The sequence below is a fragment of the Sciurus vulgaris genome (genome assembly GCF_902686455.1).
Source record: "Sciurus vulgaris genome assembly, chromosome: 4".
NCBI lineage: Eukaryota > Metazoa > Chordata > Mammalia > Rodentia > Sciuridae > Sciurus > Sciurus vulgaris.
In genome coordinates this window covers 64,745,032-64,762,387 of record NC_136464.1, presented here as the reverse complement: position 1 = coordinate 64,762,387, position 17,356 = coordinate 64,745,032, and the positions used below count along the sequence as shown (strand labels likewise).

The window sequence follows — 17,356 nt, the reverse complement described above, 5'->3', positions numbered from 1 at the left end:
ATGTGATGAGTTACATTTACTGATTTGCTTATGTTGAACCAACCTTGCATTCCTGGAAAGAAACTGACTTGATCATGGTGCTCAATCTTCTTAATGTGTTCTTCAATGTGGTTGGTTAATATTGTATTAAGAACGTTTGTGTTTACATTCATCAGAAATATCAGTGTGTAATTTTCCTTCTTTGATGTGTCTTTATCTGGTTTTGGGACCAGAGTGATACTGGCTTTATAGAATGTGTTTGGGAGTATTCCCTCTCTTTCTATTTTATAGAATAATTTGAGGAAGATTGGAATTATTATTCTTAAAAAGGTTTGGTAGAACCCAATTGCAAACCCATCTGGTCCTGATCTTGTCTTTGTTGGAAATCTTTTTATTACTGCTTTAATATGATCCTTTATGTTGGTCTGTTTATATTTTCTATATCCTCTTGGTTTAACATGGGTATGTAGTACATGTCTAGAAATTTGTCAATATCTCCTAGATTTTCTGATTTATTTAAAATATAAGTTTTCAAAATAGTCCCTAATGATCCTTCATATTTCAGAAATGTCTGTAGTGGTATCTCCTTTTTCATCCCTAAATTTGATTTGGATCTTCTCTCTCATTCTTTTGGTTAGTTTGGCAAGGGGTTTATCAAGCTTGTTTATCTTTTTCACTAGCAAACTCTTCATTACATTGATCCTTTGTATTGTTTTAAACTCTAAATTTCATTAATTTTGGCTCTATTTTTAATTATTTCTTGTTTCTTACTAGTTTTGGAATTTGATCTTGCTTTTCTAGGGCCTTGTTTATTTGGGATGTATTTTTTAAATGTAGGCACTCACTAGTATAAACTTTTCTCTTAGATCTGCCTTCGTAGTGTCTCAGAAATTTTTATATGTTGTATCTCTTTACTTGTTTATCTCTAAAAAATTTTGATTTCTCCCCTGATTTCTCTGATCCATTCCTCATTCAATCTAGTTTCTGTTTCAACATGGTTTCTTTTTTTTTTCTTTTTACTTTGTTACTGATTTTTAATCTCACTCCATTATGATCTGATTATATGCAAAGAATTATCTAGATTTTTTTTTGTATTTGATAAGACTTGCTTTATGTCCTGGAATATGGTCTATTTTGGAGAAGGTTTCATGCATAGCTGAGAAGAAAGTGTTCTGTTGCTGGTGCATCAAATATTTATAGATTCTGTTAGGTTTATTTGATTGATAGGTATTTTTCAGGTCTGAAGCATTTTGTTTTGTCTGGATGACCTATCTATTGATGAGCGAGGTATGTTGAAATCACCTAATATTATTTTATTGGGGATGAACTGGGGTTTTATGTCTAGTAGTGTTTGTTTTATGTAAGAAGGTGCACTGACATTTGAGGCATAAATATTCAAGTCTTTTGATAAATTTTTTCACCTTTTATTTTCTTCTCAGTTTAAGTTAGCTTCTGTTGCTTTCTACCTAAAGAAATAAAATTAATGAGGACCAACTCATACTTCAAAACCTGGCTCAAATACCACTTCTTCCAATTTTTCCAGATATCATTACATGGAATTTATTTTCTCCTCTCCTTCATATCTCTATTAACACTTTCAACAGCCTGGTGGTAGAATCAGGTTTACATATACCCAAATGCTCCTTAAACCCAGGGCCATGTACTGTCATGCAAAAATAGCATAGGTTGGATCTCATTGTGAATTAAAGGGATTTGGGGTTTAAATGCAAAGGGATATACAAAGGGACCACATTACTAGGGGAAAGGTGTTTGGAGGCTAGTCTGGCAAAACTTGCAACTTGTTCTTTCTCTCTCTCTCTCTCTTTTTTTTTTTTTTTGCTATTTCATTTACTAAAGGCTACTAGTACATTGAGAATGATAGCACTCATTCTGAATAATGACTGATAAGAGTCAAAGCCTGCCTTGACAAGTTATTATCAGATCTTGAGCAAGTTACTTAACTGTTCTGTCCTTCAAACTGCTCCTCTATAAAATGAGATTATAATACTTCCTTGTAGGGTTAAAACAGAGAACACATAAAATCCAGAGCTGCTCTAGCTGAATAGGAGAGACCCAGAGGCTCAATTTCTTGGCATCATCCCAGCGGCATCAATTCAGGAGCCATAGGCATCCGAGAGAGACAAACACCAGTAGCCATCCCCACCTTGTTTTACTGCTAAGAAAATTAAACAGGTAAATAAATAACATACAAGTGTACATCACTAGTTAGTGGTATCCAAAAACAAAAGTTCAATTTTCTTAACTCATAAGTTGAGTGTTCCTTTCACTAACCCTGCAAATGCTAGTTCTGAAGTCAACTTTAGTTTAAACTTATATGCCTGAACTGGCATTTAAGGTCCTATATATGGACCAAATATCCTATCGTTCCCTATCAGGACATTTGCTTTAATCATGTCAACTTGTTGTATAGTCTTAACGTGCCCACTCCATTTCTGCCCAGTCAAGTATCCTAACCAACCCATTTCTTTCCACAACTTCCATGACTACTCAACTCCCTTTGAGTGCTGTAAAATTAAACACCTCCAGAAACCAGGGGATGAGCTGTTTCCTATTTTACTTATCCTTACAAGATTTGAAAAATTGTATAATGAGTCCTGACAACATTGCAAGATATTTGTAGTATATGATTTTGTATTGCTTAACTCATTATTTTAATAGTGAAAAGAAATAAGGCCTTTTTCACTTATTTAAAAAATTGTTTTGTAAAAGTTCTAATATCTCTCAATAGCACTTAAAACTAGATTCTTAATTATGTTAGATTGTCTACTCATTGATATTGCCCACTTTATGTATTCTTTCATCTTTACGACTTGTTTTTTTAATGGGAGATAGAGATTATTTTAAATATCTGTATCTGGATAGGTTTATACTAAATATATGGGAGGCAGGCGAGGCAAGTAGTAATTAATCTCAGAATTCTCTGTTATGCTTGGTCCCACCCACTAGAGTGTGAGCTTCTTGAAATTGGGTGTTCTTTTAATTTGTAAGCCTCAACAGTGCCAGATATAGGATTTGAGACTCAGTGGGCAGTGAGCATTTGGACATATTTTTAGGTATGTTCTAAAGTTTTATACACTATAACCCTAACATGTTCACAATGAGAAAAAAGAAAATAAAATGGGAGGAGTTATAAGTGACTTTAAGTCATATGCATTGGCATATTTTGATCAGCTACATCCTCTCTCCCTTTATGCATTTTCCCACATATTACATGCCATACTGTAGAAATAAGGCAAGAGTTTAAGTACCAGACACTGGGTTATGTGTTTGATGTATTATCTTATTTAATAATTGCAACTATCCTAAGGTGGCAAGTACTGTTTTCTCCTTAAAGATTTAAGAAAACCTCAAATGAGGTAAAGAACAAAAAGCCACCAACCAAACAACTGGAAAAACAAAACAACAAAATAAAAAGTGCCTTGCCCCACAGCTAGGTCCTGGCAGAAATAGAATTTAACCCAGGTCTAACTCCAGAATCCATACTTAACTAATACGCAGAATGACCAGGAAAACATTTGTTAGGTAGAGCCCATAGACAGCTATGGAAATTATTAAATAAGTTAATTCATATAAAATATTTATCACAGTATCTTACACACAACAAATGTTCAATAATCTGTACTCATTTTCATCACAGTATGACAGGGTTAAAAGCTCAGTAAGACATGCTCCTTCATTTTGAAAAATGTAGAATTCTAAAAGGTAGAATTCTAAAATGGCACATAAATATTTCTTGCCCCATGAGTAAGAGGAGGTAACTGTGGGATTATATCACATGCAAAAGGAACTTTCCAAATGTAATTAAATCTGGATCTCAAATTAAAAGACCATCCTATAAGCATCCCTCATTTCATCACATGAGCCCTTTAAAAGCAAAGCATTTTCTTCAACGGTAACAAATAGAACAGTCAAGACTTGAAGCATAAGGAAGATCAGATGCACTACTGCTGGCTTAAAAGACTGAAAAGGTCACATACAAGGAATGGAAAGTGGCTCTAGGAGCTAAGAGTGCCCCCTAGCCAAGAGCCAGTCCTACAAGTATACAGAACTGAATTCTCTAAAAATATGAATAAGATGGAAAGTGGATTTTTCCAAGAGTCTCCAGAAAAAAGTCCAGCTTAGTTAACACCTTGATTTTAGTCTTATGAGATCAGAAACAAAGATTCCATGTGAGCCAACCAAGACTTCTGATGTATAGAAATGTGAGATGATCAACTAGTCTTGGGTTAAGTAGCTAATCTTATGATAATCTGTGATGCAGGGGACAAATGCAGAAAACAGAGCAAGGGCTTAGAAGGTCTATCTCTCTTACACATGGCACAAAAGAAGGAATATAAAACAAACATACATAAAACACACATTTAATATTGGAGGTTAAGTGGGTAATTCTTAAAACTTTTCTCCTTTTGATATAAATTATAGCTAAGTTAAAATGTTTCTCTTAACTAAATTCAACAAAAATGTGTCTGTTCACATCAACAAAATTTGTTTGGAGTAGAAAATGAACATAAAAATACTTTGATAGCAGACAGAAAAGTAGCTATGTGCAAATCCCAGTGGCTCGGGAGGTTGAGGAAGGTGTATTGAGAGCTCAAAGTCAGCCTCAGCCAAAGTGAGGCTCTAAGCAACTTGGTGAGACCCTGACTCTAAATAAAATACAAAACAGGGCTGGGGATGTGGCTGAGTGATTGAGTGCCCCTGAGTTCAATCTCTAGAAGACAGAAAAATATCCTTTTTCAAGAAAATTAATTTTGAAATCTTGAAACATGCTTGCAACACAGCATAATTTTATATATAAGATCTTTTCAATCTATTTCTCCTTTAGTAGCTGCATTAAGGTTACTATATCTCTCCAAAGCAAACTGCTACAAATGAAAATACAATTTTCTGTAAAATTTGCCATGATCTTGCTTAATTATCAAATATGTAGGGATTGGTATTTTTTTCTATACTCAGAGAAAAATGTTTTTATAATATTTTTTGTAATAGTTTATTTTTAAAACTGAACCTTAAGGTATTTTGTTCAATGTTAACCAATGTTAACACACAATGATTCCAGGAGGCTTCTCTCCTTAGAGAAAAGAAAGTTTTTCCTAAAAAGAAACATCAAATATTTCTAATCATACTGCACTTAGAAATACAATGCTGAAATAATACAATTGAGCCAGAAGTGCTCATTTGTTTTCCCCTCCCTCTGATGTGCTCCATGGGAATAAATCACATACTGCGGGAGGCGAATTAAAATAAGGAGTCTCCTTATGGCTAACAGTGACTGGATATACCAGGTAACTAATTTATTATCAGAGTGACTTGAGCGCTTGGGTGATTGTGGATCACAAACTAAAAATTAGGTTATATCAAGTGAACTTTTAAGAGTATGTACATGTTAAGGATTATATGCAAACATTTAAATAAATGTTAATTATACCAAGGCAATCAGAGTATTAGTCTTATAATAATTAGTACCAGTTCCTGCAAGTTTTTTTCTGATTAAACTGATTCTACCACAATGTCTACTGCTATCAGTTTAGCCCAGAGGACAGACCTAAGGAAAATTATCAGAAAATGTCTTCATGAATCAGTTCCTTTAATGTACAGAAGAGTGAATTACATGACTTAAGCCTCTTTACCAAACCTTTGATATTAAAAAAAAAGTCTGTGATAAAATTAATACTTTCAAATCCAGAAATCTGATCCACATTTAATTAATGAATAAAAATGATAAACAATACTAAGGATACAAGCATGTCAGAAAATAACATACCCTAACATATTTCCAAATGAAATCTTATCTTTTAAAAACTCAAAAGTAACATTATTGCCAGGTTAAACTATGAAAATGCATAATCCAGAATAAACAGTTTTCATATAACTATTATTAACAATAAGAAGTTAAACATAAACATGTAAATACTTAAGAATAATACCTTGAAATATAAGTACAAAAGTCAACTCTATATTATAGTTTAATAGAACAATGAAGATAATTATTAGAACATAAATGGTCAATTAAAGTTTAATTACTATTCAATAATTCACTTTTTTAAAAAAATGAATTTTAATAAATTTGAACATAGGGACAAATATTCTTTCCTGCAAAAGCATTTCTCTTCTTTTTCACAGTATAGCATTCTACCTCTATCTATCATGGTTGCTCTTCATTCCTGGTAACAGATGATTACATGAGAATGCATTTAACATAAACTGCACCAAACTGCCCTATAATTTCATTTGGGGCTGAATTAATTAACTTCACAGTAGGTGACTGAGGTGCTGAACATAAGCCTAAAGAAATAATTGACTGTTTAACCTTTTACATGAGTTGTCTCTAAATCAAGGCAACTTCTATTTTTAGTACCAGGTAAAATACATTTGGTAGGATACTAAAGGGTAAAGATAAGGTGTTTATAAAAAATGGATTTGGTTTTCCACATCCATTTGAAAGAAGTTAGGGTGCACTGCAGACAGTTAAGGAGGACTTAACAAACTTAGAAACAGTTGGCATGTCTGATGTTTTTTGAAAGACCATTTACCGCAGGTAAGAGGTGTGCATTTACAATTAAAAAAAAAAGTCTTCTTTGTCCTTGGCAAGATGTAAAAATAAAAAATTTATCACTTTGTAGCAATTAAAAATAATACTATCTTAAATGCTGCTGTAAGTAATTTATATCTTAGAGCTTGAAACATAAATGTAATTGTCTGAGACATTATCTTCAGATCATCAAAATTATCATAATATAAAATATCTGTTCTGTTTCTCTAATTATAATATTATTATCAAGATCTGACAGCTAACTCTTTAAGTTTATAGTCTTCATACATCAAGAAGCAAATTAAAAGGACAAACAAGGAATATGAAAAGCCAGCTCATAAAAATCTGAAACATCTTTTATATTACATGGCATATTTCTCTGTCATAAACTTCTGGTTCAGGAAATGAGAAAACAAATACTTCTGATGAACTCCCTGACAGTTTTTAACTCAATAGTTTTCTTTTTTTTTTTTTTTTAATTGTGAGGGAAGGTGGGGGAGGAGCAGAGGAGGCAGAGTGTAGGAGGGGGCAGGAAGAAAAAAAAAAAAAACCCACCCAATTTTGTATTGTAACAACCCCTTTTAAGGGGTTTAAGTTAAATGTGAACTATCATTTAATGAACACAATGGTCAAAGTCTTCATAGCTGAAGACTTCAAAGGATCTTAAAGGCTTCATAACATATAATAAGATGGGTCCCCAGAAACAGAATAATTTGTGGGGGTGAGGTAAGGTAGGGGGTTGGCCCTTGGTTAGGCTTTACCTAAATAGTTTTAGGAAGGACTTCAGACTTGATTTGGAGTTCCTGAAATACAACTGCTAGGTAATTTCTCTTTGAATAAATTCTCTTTCCTATAAAATTTTAATTTTGCCTGCTATAATTTATATGAGGAGAAATGACAAAAATATAATTTGGAAGTTTTAATACTAGCTTATAATAAAAGAAGGCATGAACAAGGACACAAAAAAGAATGTTTAGATGCCAGTATCAGAAACAATTTAGCCTGCAGCATTTTCTAGCTCAACATTTTAGTGGCAATGATAGTCACAAATGCTGTCAAAAACAGCAGTGTGGATTTAAAAAATTAACAAAAAAATTCAAACAATAATATACTTTCCATTTTTAATATGTCATTTACTGAGATGGCAACCACCACAGAAATTTTATAAGAGTCTTCTGGTTAGAAAAAATAAACTAACCCATTTTTTAGATTTTCATACATGTAATTGTATCTGAATTTCATCAGGTAAACACACAGTGCTTTCTTCTCCTCAAATGCTTGTCCGTCCCAGTGTCACCAATCACAAGAGACCTTTTGTGTCATTACTTTCTCGAGTTCCAATTTTGACTAAGAATCCTGGGCAAGCACAAAAGTAACCTGGCAGTTACATCATGCTCTATAAATGAAGAAAGACTCAGCAATCTAAAAATAACGAGAGGCTCCATTTAAATTAATGCTTTTTTTGGTCAAGTGTTCATTTTATTTTGTAATAATGTAGTTCTGATCCAAATAGAGTTCTTACTAGCTTTAAAAAGATCTCTAGAGATTACACACAAGGCAATAATTTAATTCTTATATTTTTACTTCTTGCAATAATGTTTAAGGTTTAGTGTGAACTGAGATTTTTAGTGCTGTTGCTGACACCTTATGGAAACTTTTATTTGGAAATTCTGATTAGATTTTAAAAACCATTCAGCTCTTGTTTACAAGGAGCATTTAAAAATGGATTTTTTTTTGTTGTTTGTTTCTTGAAGATATTCATCCTCTTGCTATTTATTCCTCATTTCATTTCATAATCCTGTTTGGGTCACTATGATTAGTTGCTATGGAAATTACCTCCTATGGAAATGATACCAATGTTGTTTTTGTAAGAATATGACTTTTAATGAATAATATCAATAACAGACATCAACCCTTACTAGAGAAAGGAAACCTAATTAAAAATTTAAAAAGGATTAATTCTGAAAATTATTACCAAGGCCAACTTTTCTGATATTTTTGAATCTACCATCTGCTTTTTAAATAAGTATTAAATAAATTTTAAGGTGTTAATCAGCCACTCACTTCCCGAAATTCTAAAATCACAATGGAAATTAGCACCACACACAGAAAAGTGGATGTAAAGAACATTTCATCTACCATTTCTCTAAACTAATAAATGTTATGCTTCACTTATGAGAATTAATGTCAACAGGATCTCAGGGATCATCAAGGAAACGACTTTGAACAGCACAGTAGAAATTCCCTTTAAAGACAAAGAATTTAATATTCCAAAATTTATCCCAGGAATTTAAAAGGTCAAGCCTATAAACTATTGAGTTAAACAATAGATGAGAGTCAGTGAACCATTAGATGAGAATTCCAGAATGCTAAGAAGAAAATTTTCTTGGGTGGATTCTATAATTTGTGGTTTGAATAAAACCTTTGAAACATTCCATTAGTATTAAAATTCTCACAATGAGAATATGGCTCATATTTAACACATTTTAAATTACTAGACAGTCTCTCCCTAAAAGAAATGTTAATGCTTTCTTCATCCTAGTGCTTATTCACTGCCTGGTACTAATTTAGGAATAAATTAACCCTTCCAACAATTAGGATATTGTCTAGAAACTGCCTCTTACACTCTGCAGGGAAAATCACTTATATTCTGAAACTCAGAAGTAAAAGAGAAATCCATGTCTTCATTATAAAGATGTTTTTCTACACCAAATAGTTGATTAATTACATATGCAAATCACTACCATATTTACCTATAAAATTACATGACAATCTATTTATGCCGTCGCATTAAGCCTCACAGTTATAGATTTTGTTAAATGTTTTATACAGTATGGGCTTTCTATATTTGTGCCTGTAACCATGATCTAGGGTCCAAAATGTCTCTGATGGATTTCTGCCTTGGAGCTGGCACTGGTTTAGCTTTAAAACTGGTTTCAGTGTCTATGTGCTCGCCATCAGTTAAACTCTTTTTCCTGGCAGGAAGAAGTTTTCGAGGAGCAGCGACTGGTTTCTGTAAGTGATGCATTAGGATTGATAGTCTGGTGTCCAAAGGTGAGGTTCGAGATAGACTTGCTTCTCCCCAGTTGTCCTTAACCAGTTGATCTGTGTTGCTCTGTGTTTTTAAGCTGAATGGGGGTTTATCGGAAGGAGGAAGCGGGGCTCGTCTCTTTTTCCCTTTCCCATCATGTAACTGCTCACTTGTAGGGCACACTACCTTTTTCTGGATGACCATTTTGTGATTACCATCAAAGACTGAAGCCCAAGGAGGTGGTGAAGGTTCTTCATGCTGACCAATAAGAAACTGTCCATTCATCTCTTCAATTTTTTTTTGTATTATGTCAGTTAAACTTTCAAGCTTCATAGGTGAATCAATACCTGGAATAATTTTAAGAAAAAAATACATAGGAAAAAGTTAAAAGATGTATGCACTCTACCTAAGTAAGTTATTAGTTTTTCAAATGATGATTGCCATCAAAAGCTCAAGAGTAAGATAAGTGATAAAATGTTTACTTGTAAAAATAACCGTCATCAACAAATCCAAAAACAAGGATACTGTACACTGCACTATAAACATACATTATATATTACACACAGGCACACACATAATACGTAGTGTATTCTAAATACATAGGGTACATATTAATAATAAGCATAATATACACATACATGTATAAATATACCCCTAAATAAAATAGAGTTATATGAGTGTTTTTTTAAATAAATCTATAGATTTAGTATTTATTAGGTAACTTTTCTTTGATTTAAAGCCTTATTTAGGCTTCTAGGAAAACTTGAAATAGAAACTGGAATGACTGTATTCTTTTCTGTAGACCAACAAAGTCTCTGTTAAAAGGAACCAAAAAACAAAAACAAAAACAAAAAAACAAACAAAAAAACACCAAATCAAAAACCCAGGAAGGGAGAATGAAGCTCTCAAACCATTTTCATGAGTAAAATTTCATCTTGGGAAAAATAAGAGAATAGAGATAACTTCTATTGAATTAATTTCTGATGTTTTTAATTGTATAAACCCAAATGTACCATTTTTTAATGAAACAGTTTAAAGTATATACAAATGCAGGTACATTAGTGGCAAATTAGACTAGAATTCGCTGTTGACTTTACTTGTTCACAACACTATTCATGGAGGCAATCCCCATGGATAAATAAACACCTTTTAACGTGTAGGAAAATGGCATATTAATAAGTTAAGACATTAAAAATTTTCTAGAGTAGTAGACTTAACTAATCTTTTTTAGCCAGAGATGAAAGCTTACTTTCATTAATTGCCTATTAATACTACTTACAAATGAATTTAATAAAATACAGAAAAAATTACTGAACATGATTACATTTTAGAATCTTAAAGTTTGTAGTTTAAGAATTTTCATTAGCTACACAGCTAATATTTATTTTTGCTGTACATTTTTTCATTTAAGCCTTACGATTTTTGTTTGGTTTTGAGCATTTAAACTATGAAAAATGTGTTTTCATTAATTTTGTATTAATTCATTTATTAAACATGAGTTCTCTAGTCTATAATCATGGTCTTTTTTCATTCATTTTGATTGTGCCCTCAAAATTTTAGAATTTTAATGTCAATAGAATAAGCTGCTTGTGTACGGACAATGTTGTTTTTGTTATCCTGTAGCTTAGAAAAGACAAACCCCACTTACTCATATCATGGTACACTGAGGTTGCCTCTTTTGTCAAGAACAAAGGTGGTTTCCGTGGTGACATAATCTCAATTTTCATAAGTTCTTCACAACAGTGCTTCCATTGGCCTAAGAAAATAAGAAAAAGGCAGGATAGTTTAAAACATAAATGTGAAGATATTTATTTCATTTTTAACAGCTATTAACATGTTTTTGTTTGAAAAATAATGGTGAATCTATAAATAAAGCATTGCCTTAAGAAACCTTGCTGAAAAGCCTAGTACCACCCATACTTTCAAAGTCTCATAATATACATAAAGGTAATCTATTTAAAAAATAAATTTTTATGCACAGATATTAAGATCTCTAGGCTATTAGATACTATACCATTTCAGTAAATGGCCAATAATAATTTTAAAATTTCTATTCATGGCAAAAGTTTGTTCAAGTTCTCTTCTTTTAAATATTAATTTAAAACACCTAGTATTCAAGATAGCTGAAAGGTAAAAATCAACTGAAACATAATTGCCTAAAAGAAAGGATGAAAAAAAGGCAAGGTATGAGAGTTCTCAAAAATAGTTTTAATTTTGAAAATTTTAATTAAGAAATAAGATTTATCTAACTACTATCTCTTTTTCAAAGTCATCTAACTCTAGACGAACATTGTGTTTTCATTTAAATAAAAGTATATAAAAACCTTTTACTATAAGGAAATATCATACAATAAAATTCTGAGTCTAATTTGTTTTAAGGAAAGGCACTTTATTCCATTAGGTATTCAGAATAAGAGAAAAACAAGACTCTTGGGTAAGGTGTTTCAACTATTGAGTTAAAAATTTAAAGTATGAACATTATTAATTTTTCTTTTGTTTCACTAATTTGACAAAATTTTCATAAATTATAAAAAAAATTAACTATAAAAATTAACCTTTCCAAATTTATTGTGTACCTGCATGCTGCATAGCAACTGTGCTAGATACTATGTGCCTATATACTAAGATTATAAAAACTACTGAGGGTTCTTATATCTTACACAAGTAGAAACCTAAATGTAATCATCTACATGTCTTTTTATTAAGACTGAATCCTGCTCTATATTTCTTTTTCTTTTTTCAATATCCAACTTGGTTGTTTTCCATAGCTTAAAAATTAAAACACATTCCATGTTTAGTCAAATTATCTATTCATTTTGATTGTTTCTAGTTGAATGTACTGCCATGGCAAAATGAGAATGTGTGCATAAATTTAAAATCCATTATCTTAACTAGCTAAGAAATATAAAAAAGCCTTTCAATATGTTTTATTATGATGCTAAGTACAGAATATGGTAAAAATTTCAAAATAACCCACGTAACAACTTGAAGAGGAAATAAATTCCTGACTACAAGGCTTCAAAGTTTGCTCTCTAAAATTTAAATCCAGTAGGATCTGAGATCTGACAACTTATTCCTCCCCCGACTTCCTTTTTTAAAAAACTACATAAAAACCAGTTTTTTCTCCTTGGTAGCAAAAAAAAAAAAAAAAAAAAGCCCTTATCTAATGGGAAAATAATGATTCACTTTAAACTGGAAAATATTTCTCTGTCACATTCTTAGACAAATTATTATAAAGTACAGTATTTTCTGTATATTGATAGATGAAAGCATTTCATTGTTAAACCAGTAGCAGAATACTAATCATGTTGAAAATTGGAATATAACGCCACATTATCCCACGTGTATTGAATGTCAGATGTACAAATGTAGTATGTTCACTGGTCAAGACTTTACAATTGAAACGCTTATTGTGCCAGTGAATAAATGTGTATGCATAGATACAGATAGCCAATATGCTAGCAGAAAAAAAGAGATCCAATATGAAATGTTAAATGGACATGTTCTGTTCACACAACAATCTATTTACTAAAGATGTTTCCCACATTATTTATTGTCATAATGTTCCCAGTCAAAATGATCTATTATCTAAGCTGCTAATGTAACTCAATATTTATATTCTTAAATATCTGAAAAAATTTAATATTCCAACTGTATTTTAACTTTTTGTATCTTTGATCCATCATTCCTAGTTCTACCTGTTAACCATCCAGAACAAGTTTTATTCCTTTTTCATGTTTGTTAGCTCTCAAATGTTAAAAATAGCAACTGTAACCCCTTTGCCTCCTAACCTCCTTGAAGTAATTATTCTTCTCCAGACCTATTTCCATCACAATTTCCTCATGAATCCTAATTATCTTACTCTCCCGGTTTCATGCTCTTAAGAGGGGCCAAAGAACTGAAATTTGTTCCAAATATTAAATTCTTTTTATTTTCTTCTGCTCTAGATATTTTCCTCTACTTTATTCTAAATACCATGTTTCAACCAAGATCATAAGAGGCTATGGTTTTCATTGGGAAAACAATTATTATAAAGTAAAAGTCAATATTTAGGTGTATAAACACTTCCAACTTTGTTTCATAGCACTATTCACATTGAATTTCAAAGTGTAAGTGTAAAAACATTTGCACTTTAAAAATTACATAAATTGCTTGGTCTAGTGGGGCACGCTTATACAGTGTCTTGAGAGGAAAGAGGATCACAAGTTCAGGGCCAACCTGGGCAACTAAGTGAGACCCTGTCTCAGAATAAAAAATAAAAAGGGCTGGGGATGCATTTAAGTGGCAGAGTACACTGTATTCAACCTCCAGTACCACAAAAACAAAACAAAAACAACAAAATACAATTACACAGATTGGCAGTTTTTACCCTAAAAAGCAATAAATACCAAAGAAACAGACCTGAGAACCAAGTTGTCATCACTTTCTTATTAATTTCATAGTTGAAAAATGTCATAAATTCTTTATTGTTCCAAATCTCCATTTTAACAAGATAAATTACTTCAAATAATCTAGAAAATGAGACCATTCTCTAACAGTAGTCAATAGATTACTATTTTGACATTATTACCTCCATATACCCCTCCTTTCTGTTTCTATGCACATAGAAAAGTGAAAAATATCAGAATTGTTTCTACAAATAATGTAGCCTTTTTAAAGATTGACTTTTTAAATTGGAGCACTTAAGACAGTTAAAATTAAGCTACAATCAACAAAAGAAAGGAAGTTACAATTTGAGTTACACATTAAAGACCTGAAGTTTTTAACTAAAGCAATCTAGTACAAGCTGTTGGAGATGGAACAAATATTTAAATATTTTTTGAATGCCTAGAATAAGGAAAACAAGTCCTAACGAATCCATGAAGACCATCTAGAGAATCCTCTAGTTCAATGGAGTGAACCAGAAACTTCTTTAGTGCAGTTTTCCCAGCTGTGGAACAGAGTGAAATAACTTCCACCTGATGGGGGTATCATGAGAAATAAATGAAGCTATCAAGTACTTGGGAAAGAAATCAATAAATTTAGTTCCCTTTCTTGCCTCCTTTCCAACCTTTACTATAATATCCAATAAAGTTATAGATCAGAGGAGGCCTGAAAAATTAACCTGAAGACTGTTGATACTAGCTCTTTATAGTATTTTAGAAAATAATTCCTAAAATGTTTCTAGTATTATTTCTGAGTTATAAAAATAACTTTCCAATGTTTGGAAATGACTCTACTTTGCATCTGTACAAAACAGCATTCTATAGACACAAATTACTAGTTGAATTTAATAGATTAGTAGTTAGATCAGAAAGTCATCATCAACAGTCTAGATTTTCAACATAAAATTAAAGATAATAAATATACTGTTGAATTTATTGTCTAAAGACAAAGAGTTGCCATAATTTCAATATTTTCCTGTTGGTAAAACTCTTCCTTACATTGAGAATATTAGAACCTCATACAGTTTACACACTAGAATTCCATTACAATACAATCACACTGACTTGACTGTATTATTGAGATGGAAAAACCATATGTGGTTTAAAAAAAAAAGTCTCTGGATGATGTCCAAGATGATATTGTAACAAATCTGGAGCTAACAGAAGGTTACATAAAAATGAGGCTCCTTCTGAACATTTCAATATTTTAGGATCATCATTATACTAGAAAAGTTTTTGTTCCTCAAATGGCTTCTTATCCCTTGGATCAGATACATTGCCTTAAGCAGTAAAAATCTAATATTTTGAGAAAACGTGGTCTGGTTGTTTTAGGGATCAAAGGACCTTAAAAGTATGAGAAAGGTATGCTAAGAATTCAAAGGTATACTATACAATAGTCAGGCATTGGAAAGAGATTGAAAGAAAAATGCATCAGTGCATTCATGACATACTACCATTTTTTCTAAAAACACAAAAAATTCTTGTTCCAAATTCTAAAATTATAATTTTAATATTTAGATTGCTGTGTGTAACCTTTCTGGTCACACGAATATACTAGGAGATTCCAAATATCTACTTACTAAGATCAAAGAAATGCTGCCAAAAGGCTTCCATCCACTTGTGAAGATCTTCTTTACAGTCAACTGCAAAAACATGAGTTATAGCTTGTCCAGCAATACGGTTGATGACAGAGAAATTATGAATTCTTTTCTTGGCATCTTTATCCATTGCACGAATTCTGGTTTCCTAAAAATTAGAACAAAACTGGTGTTTTATAAGAGAATATTTCTGTAATGATCAAACAAATGTTTTATTGCTTAGCTACCATATTTATACAGGATATAATTATAAAAATAGTGCTGATCATTTGAAATTTAAAATATGTCATTTTGGGAATTTTCAATATTCAAACTCAAATCTAGAAGGTTTCTAAAAAGAATGCTTTATATTAAAAAAACTGAGTAATGTTTCAAAGTATGCTACATATAGCACTTACACTAAATTACACAAGATTAAAACACAACCTCTGTTTTGATCTCAGTTTAAGTGGGAGTTTGCTGTCTTTTATATACATCTTAAAATCTGCAATAAAACAAGCACAGCATGTCATAACTTTAATGTGGATTATATGCTAACTGTATTTCCAACAGTAATAAAACTGAATCAGTAAAGTATCAGTAGAATGTTTCCTATTCTAATATTCATACATATTATAGGGTTATCAGTTAAAGCAGTAAAGCCATAACTTAGTGTTTACTGCAACACAACAGTTAGGTATTCCTCTTAAAGTTTATTTCACATTTAACATTCATTTACATAGCTCATAGCCAAAGATCCATAAGCTAATATAACTCTTATAATGTTAAAATTATTTTTTAAATGCTGAATACAACACTCTACCACAAAGGCAATGATTTCACTCATGTTTATAGTCTAAAGCTTTTTTCTAAATGGTATGAGGTATGACATTATGATGACATTACACTACACGTAGAAGAAAAAAGTCTACTTCCAAGGCATGGCCTGCCACAAGGCAAGCTAGAAACTACATACACTTTAGATCAAGAAGTTTTGGGGAATAAGTCTAGAGTAGAGTTATCTATAATACAAAGATAGGGATCTGGCTGTCTGCCAGACTAGTGACTAGTTTTACATTATTCCAGAACAGCACTGTCCTGGAGAAATACAATGTCACCCACATATGTAATTTATAATTTTCTAGAAACCATGTTTTAAAAAGTAGAAACTGATGAAATTAATTTAAATAGTTTATTTTACATACCCCAACATATTCTATTGCCCTTTTAACATGTGATTGATCTAAAAATTGAGATGTTTTGTATTATTTTCTCATCCTTAGTTTTCAAAATCCAGGTTGTATTTTATACTCAACAGCATATCTCAATTCAGAACGGTCACATTTTAAGTGCCCAACAGCCACTAGGGGATAGTGGCTACTGTCTAGAACAGTACTAGAAAAATATAGTTAAGCCTACAATAATGTATGTAGAAAATTATTTTGGCTGGCAGTTACAAAAGCAGATTAAGAGTGGGAAGAAATTCTTCACTGAGTATAAAGTGAAGAAAGACAGCATGTACAGTCACAACCAAAACCCACATACACACACGATGATATTTATGTGGGTATTAGAGAAGTAGCAGTTAGGAAGAAAAGCTCTTCATTCCCTGAAAAATGGGTTAATACAGGCAGGTAAACACTATGTGTACACCACAGAAGAAGGTCTTTTCTGAAGAAATTAATTCTTATTTAAAATCACATAGGCAAAATAGATGCTGTACACAATTTTGAACCTTTAGTGTGTGACAAAATGTAAGGACTGGTAACCCTCTTAGAGTCAGTCTATCCTG

At 31.7% G+C, this 17,356-nt stretch overlaps 2 protein-coding genes across 3 annotated transcripts in view; one reads left to right on the top strand and one right to left on the bottom strand.

The window, feature by feature from the left end:
* The window catches only part of LOC306659099 (uncharacterized protein), a 155,235-nt gene that overhangs the window by 34,958 nt on the left and 102,921 nt on the right, over window positions 1-17,356 (top strand). The window lies entirely within an intron of this gene.
* Window positions 978-17,356, bottom strand: part of RTKN2 (rhotekin 2) — an 88,887-nt gene continuing 72,508 nt past the window's right edge. For both annotated transcript variants that reach the window (XM_079136386.1, XM_079136387.1), the window contains 3 exons: window positions 15,568-15,733; window positions 11,212-11,319; window positions 978-9,910 (listed from right to left, as the gene is read on the bottom strand). In XM_079136386.1, the coding sequence (XP_078992512.1) occupies window positions 9,375-9,910; window positions 11,212-11,319; window positions 15,568-15,733 (810 nt within the window). In that variant the 3' untranslated portion in view covers window positions 978-9,374. The remainder of the gene's footprint in view (window positions 9,911-11,211; window positions 11,320-15,567; window positions 15,734-17,356) is intronic.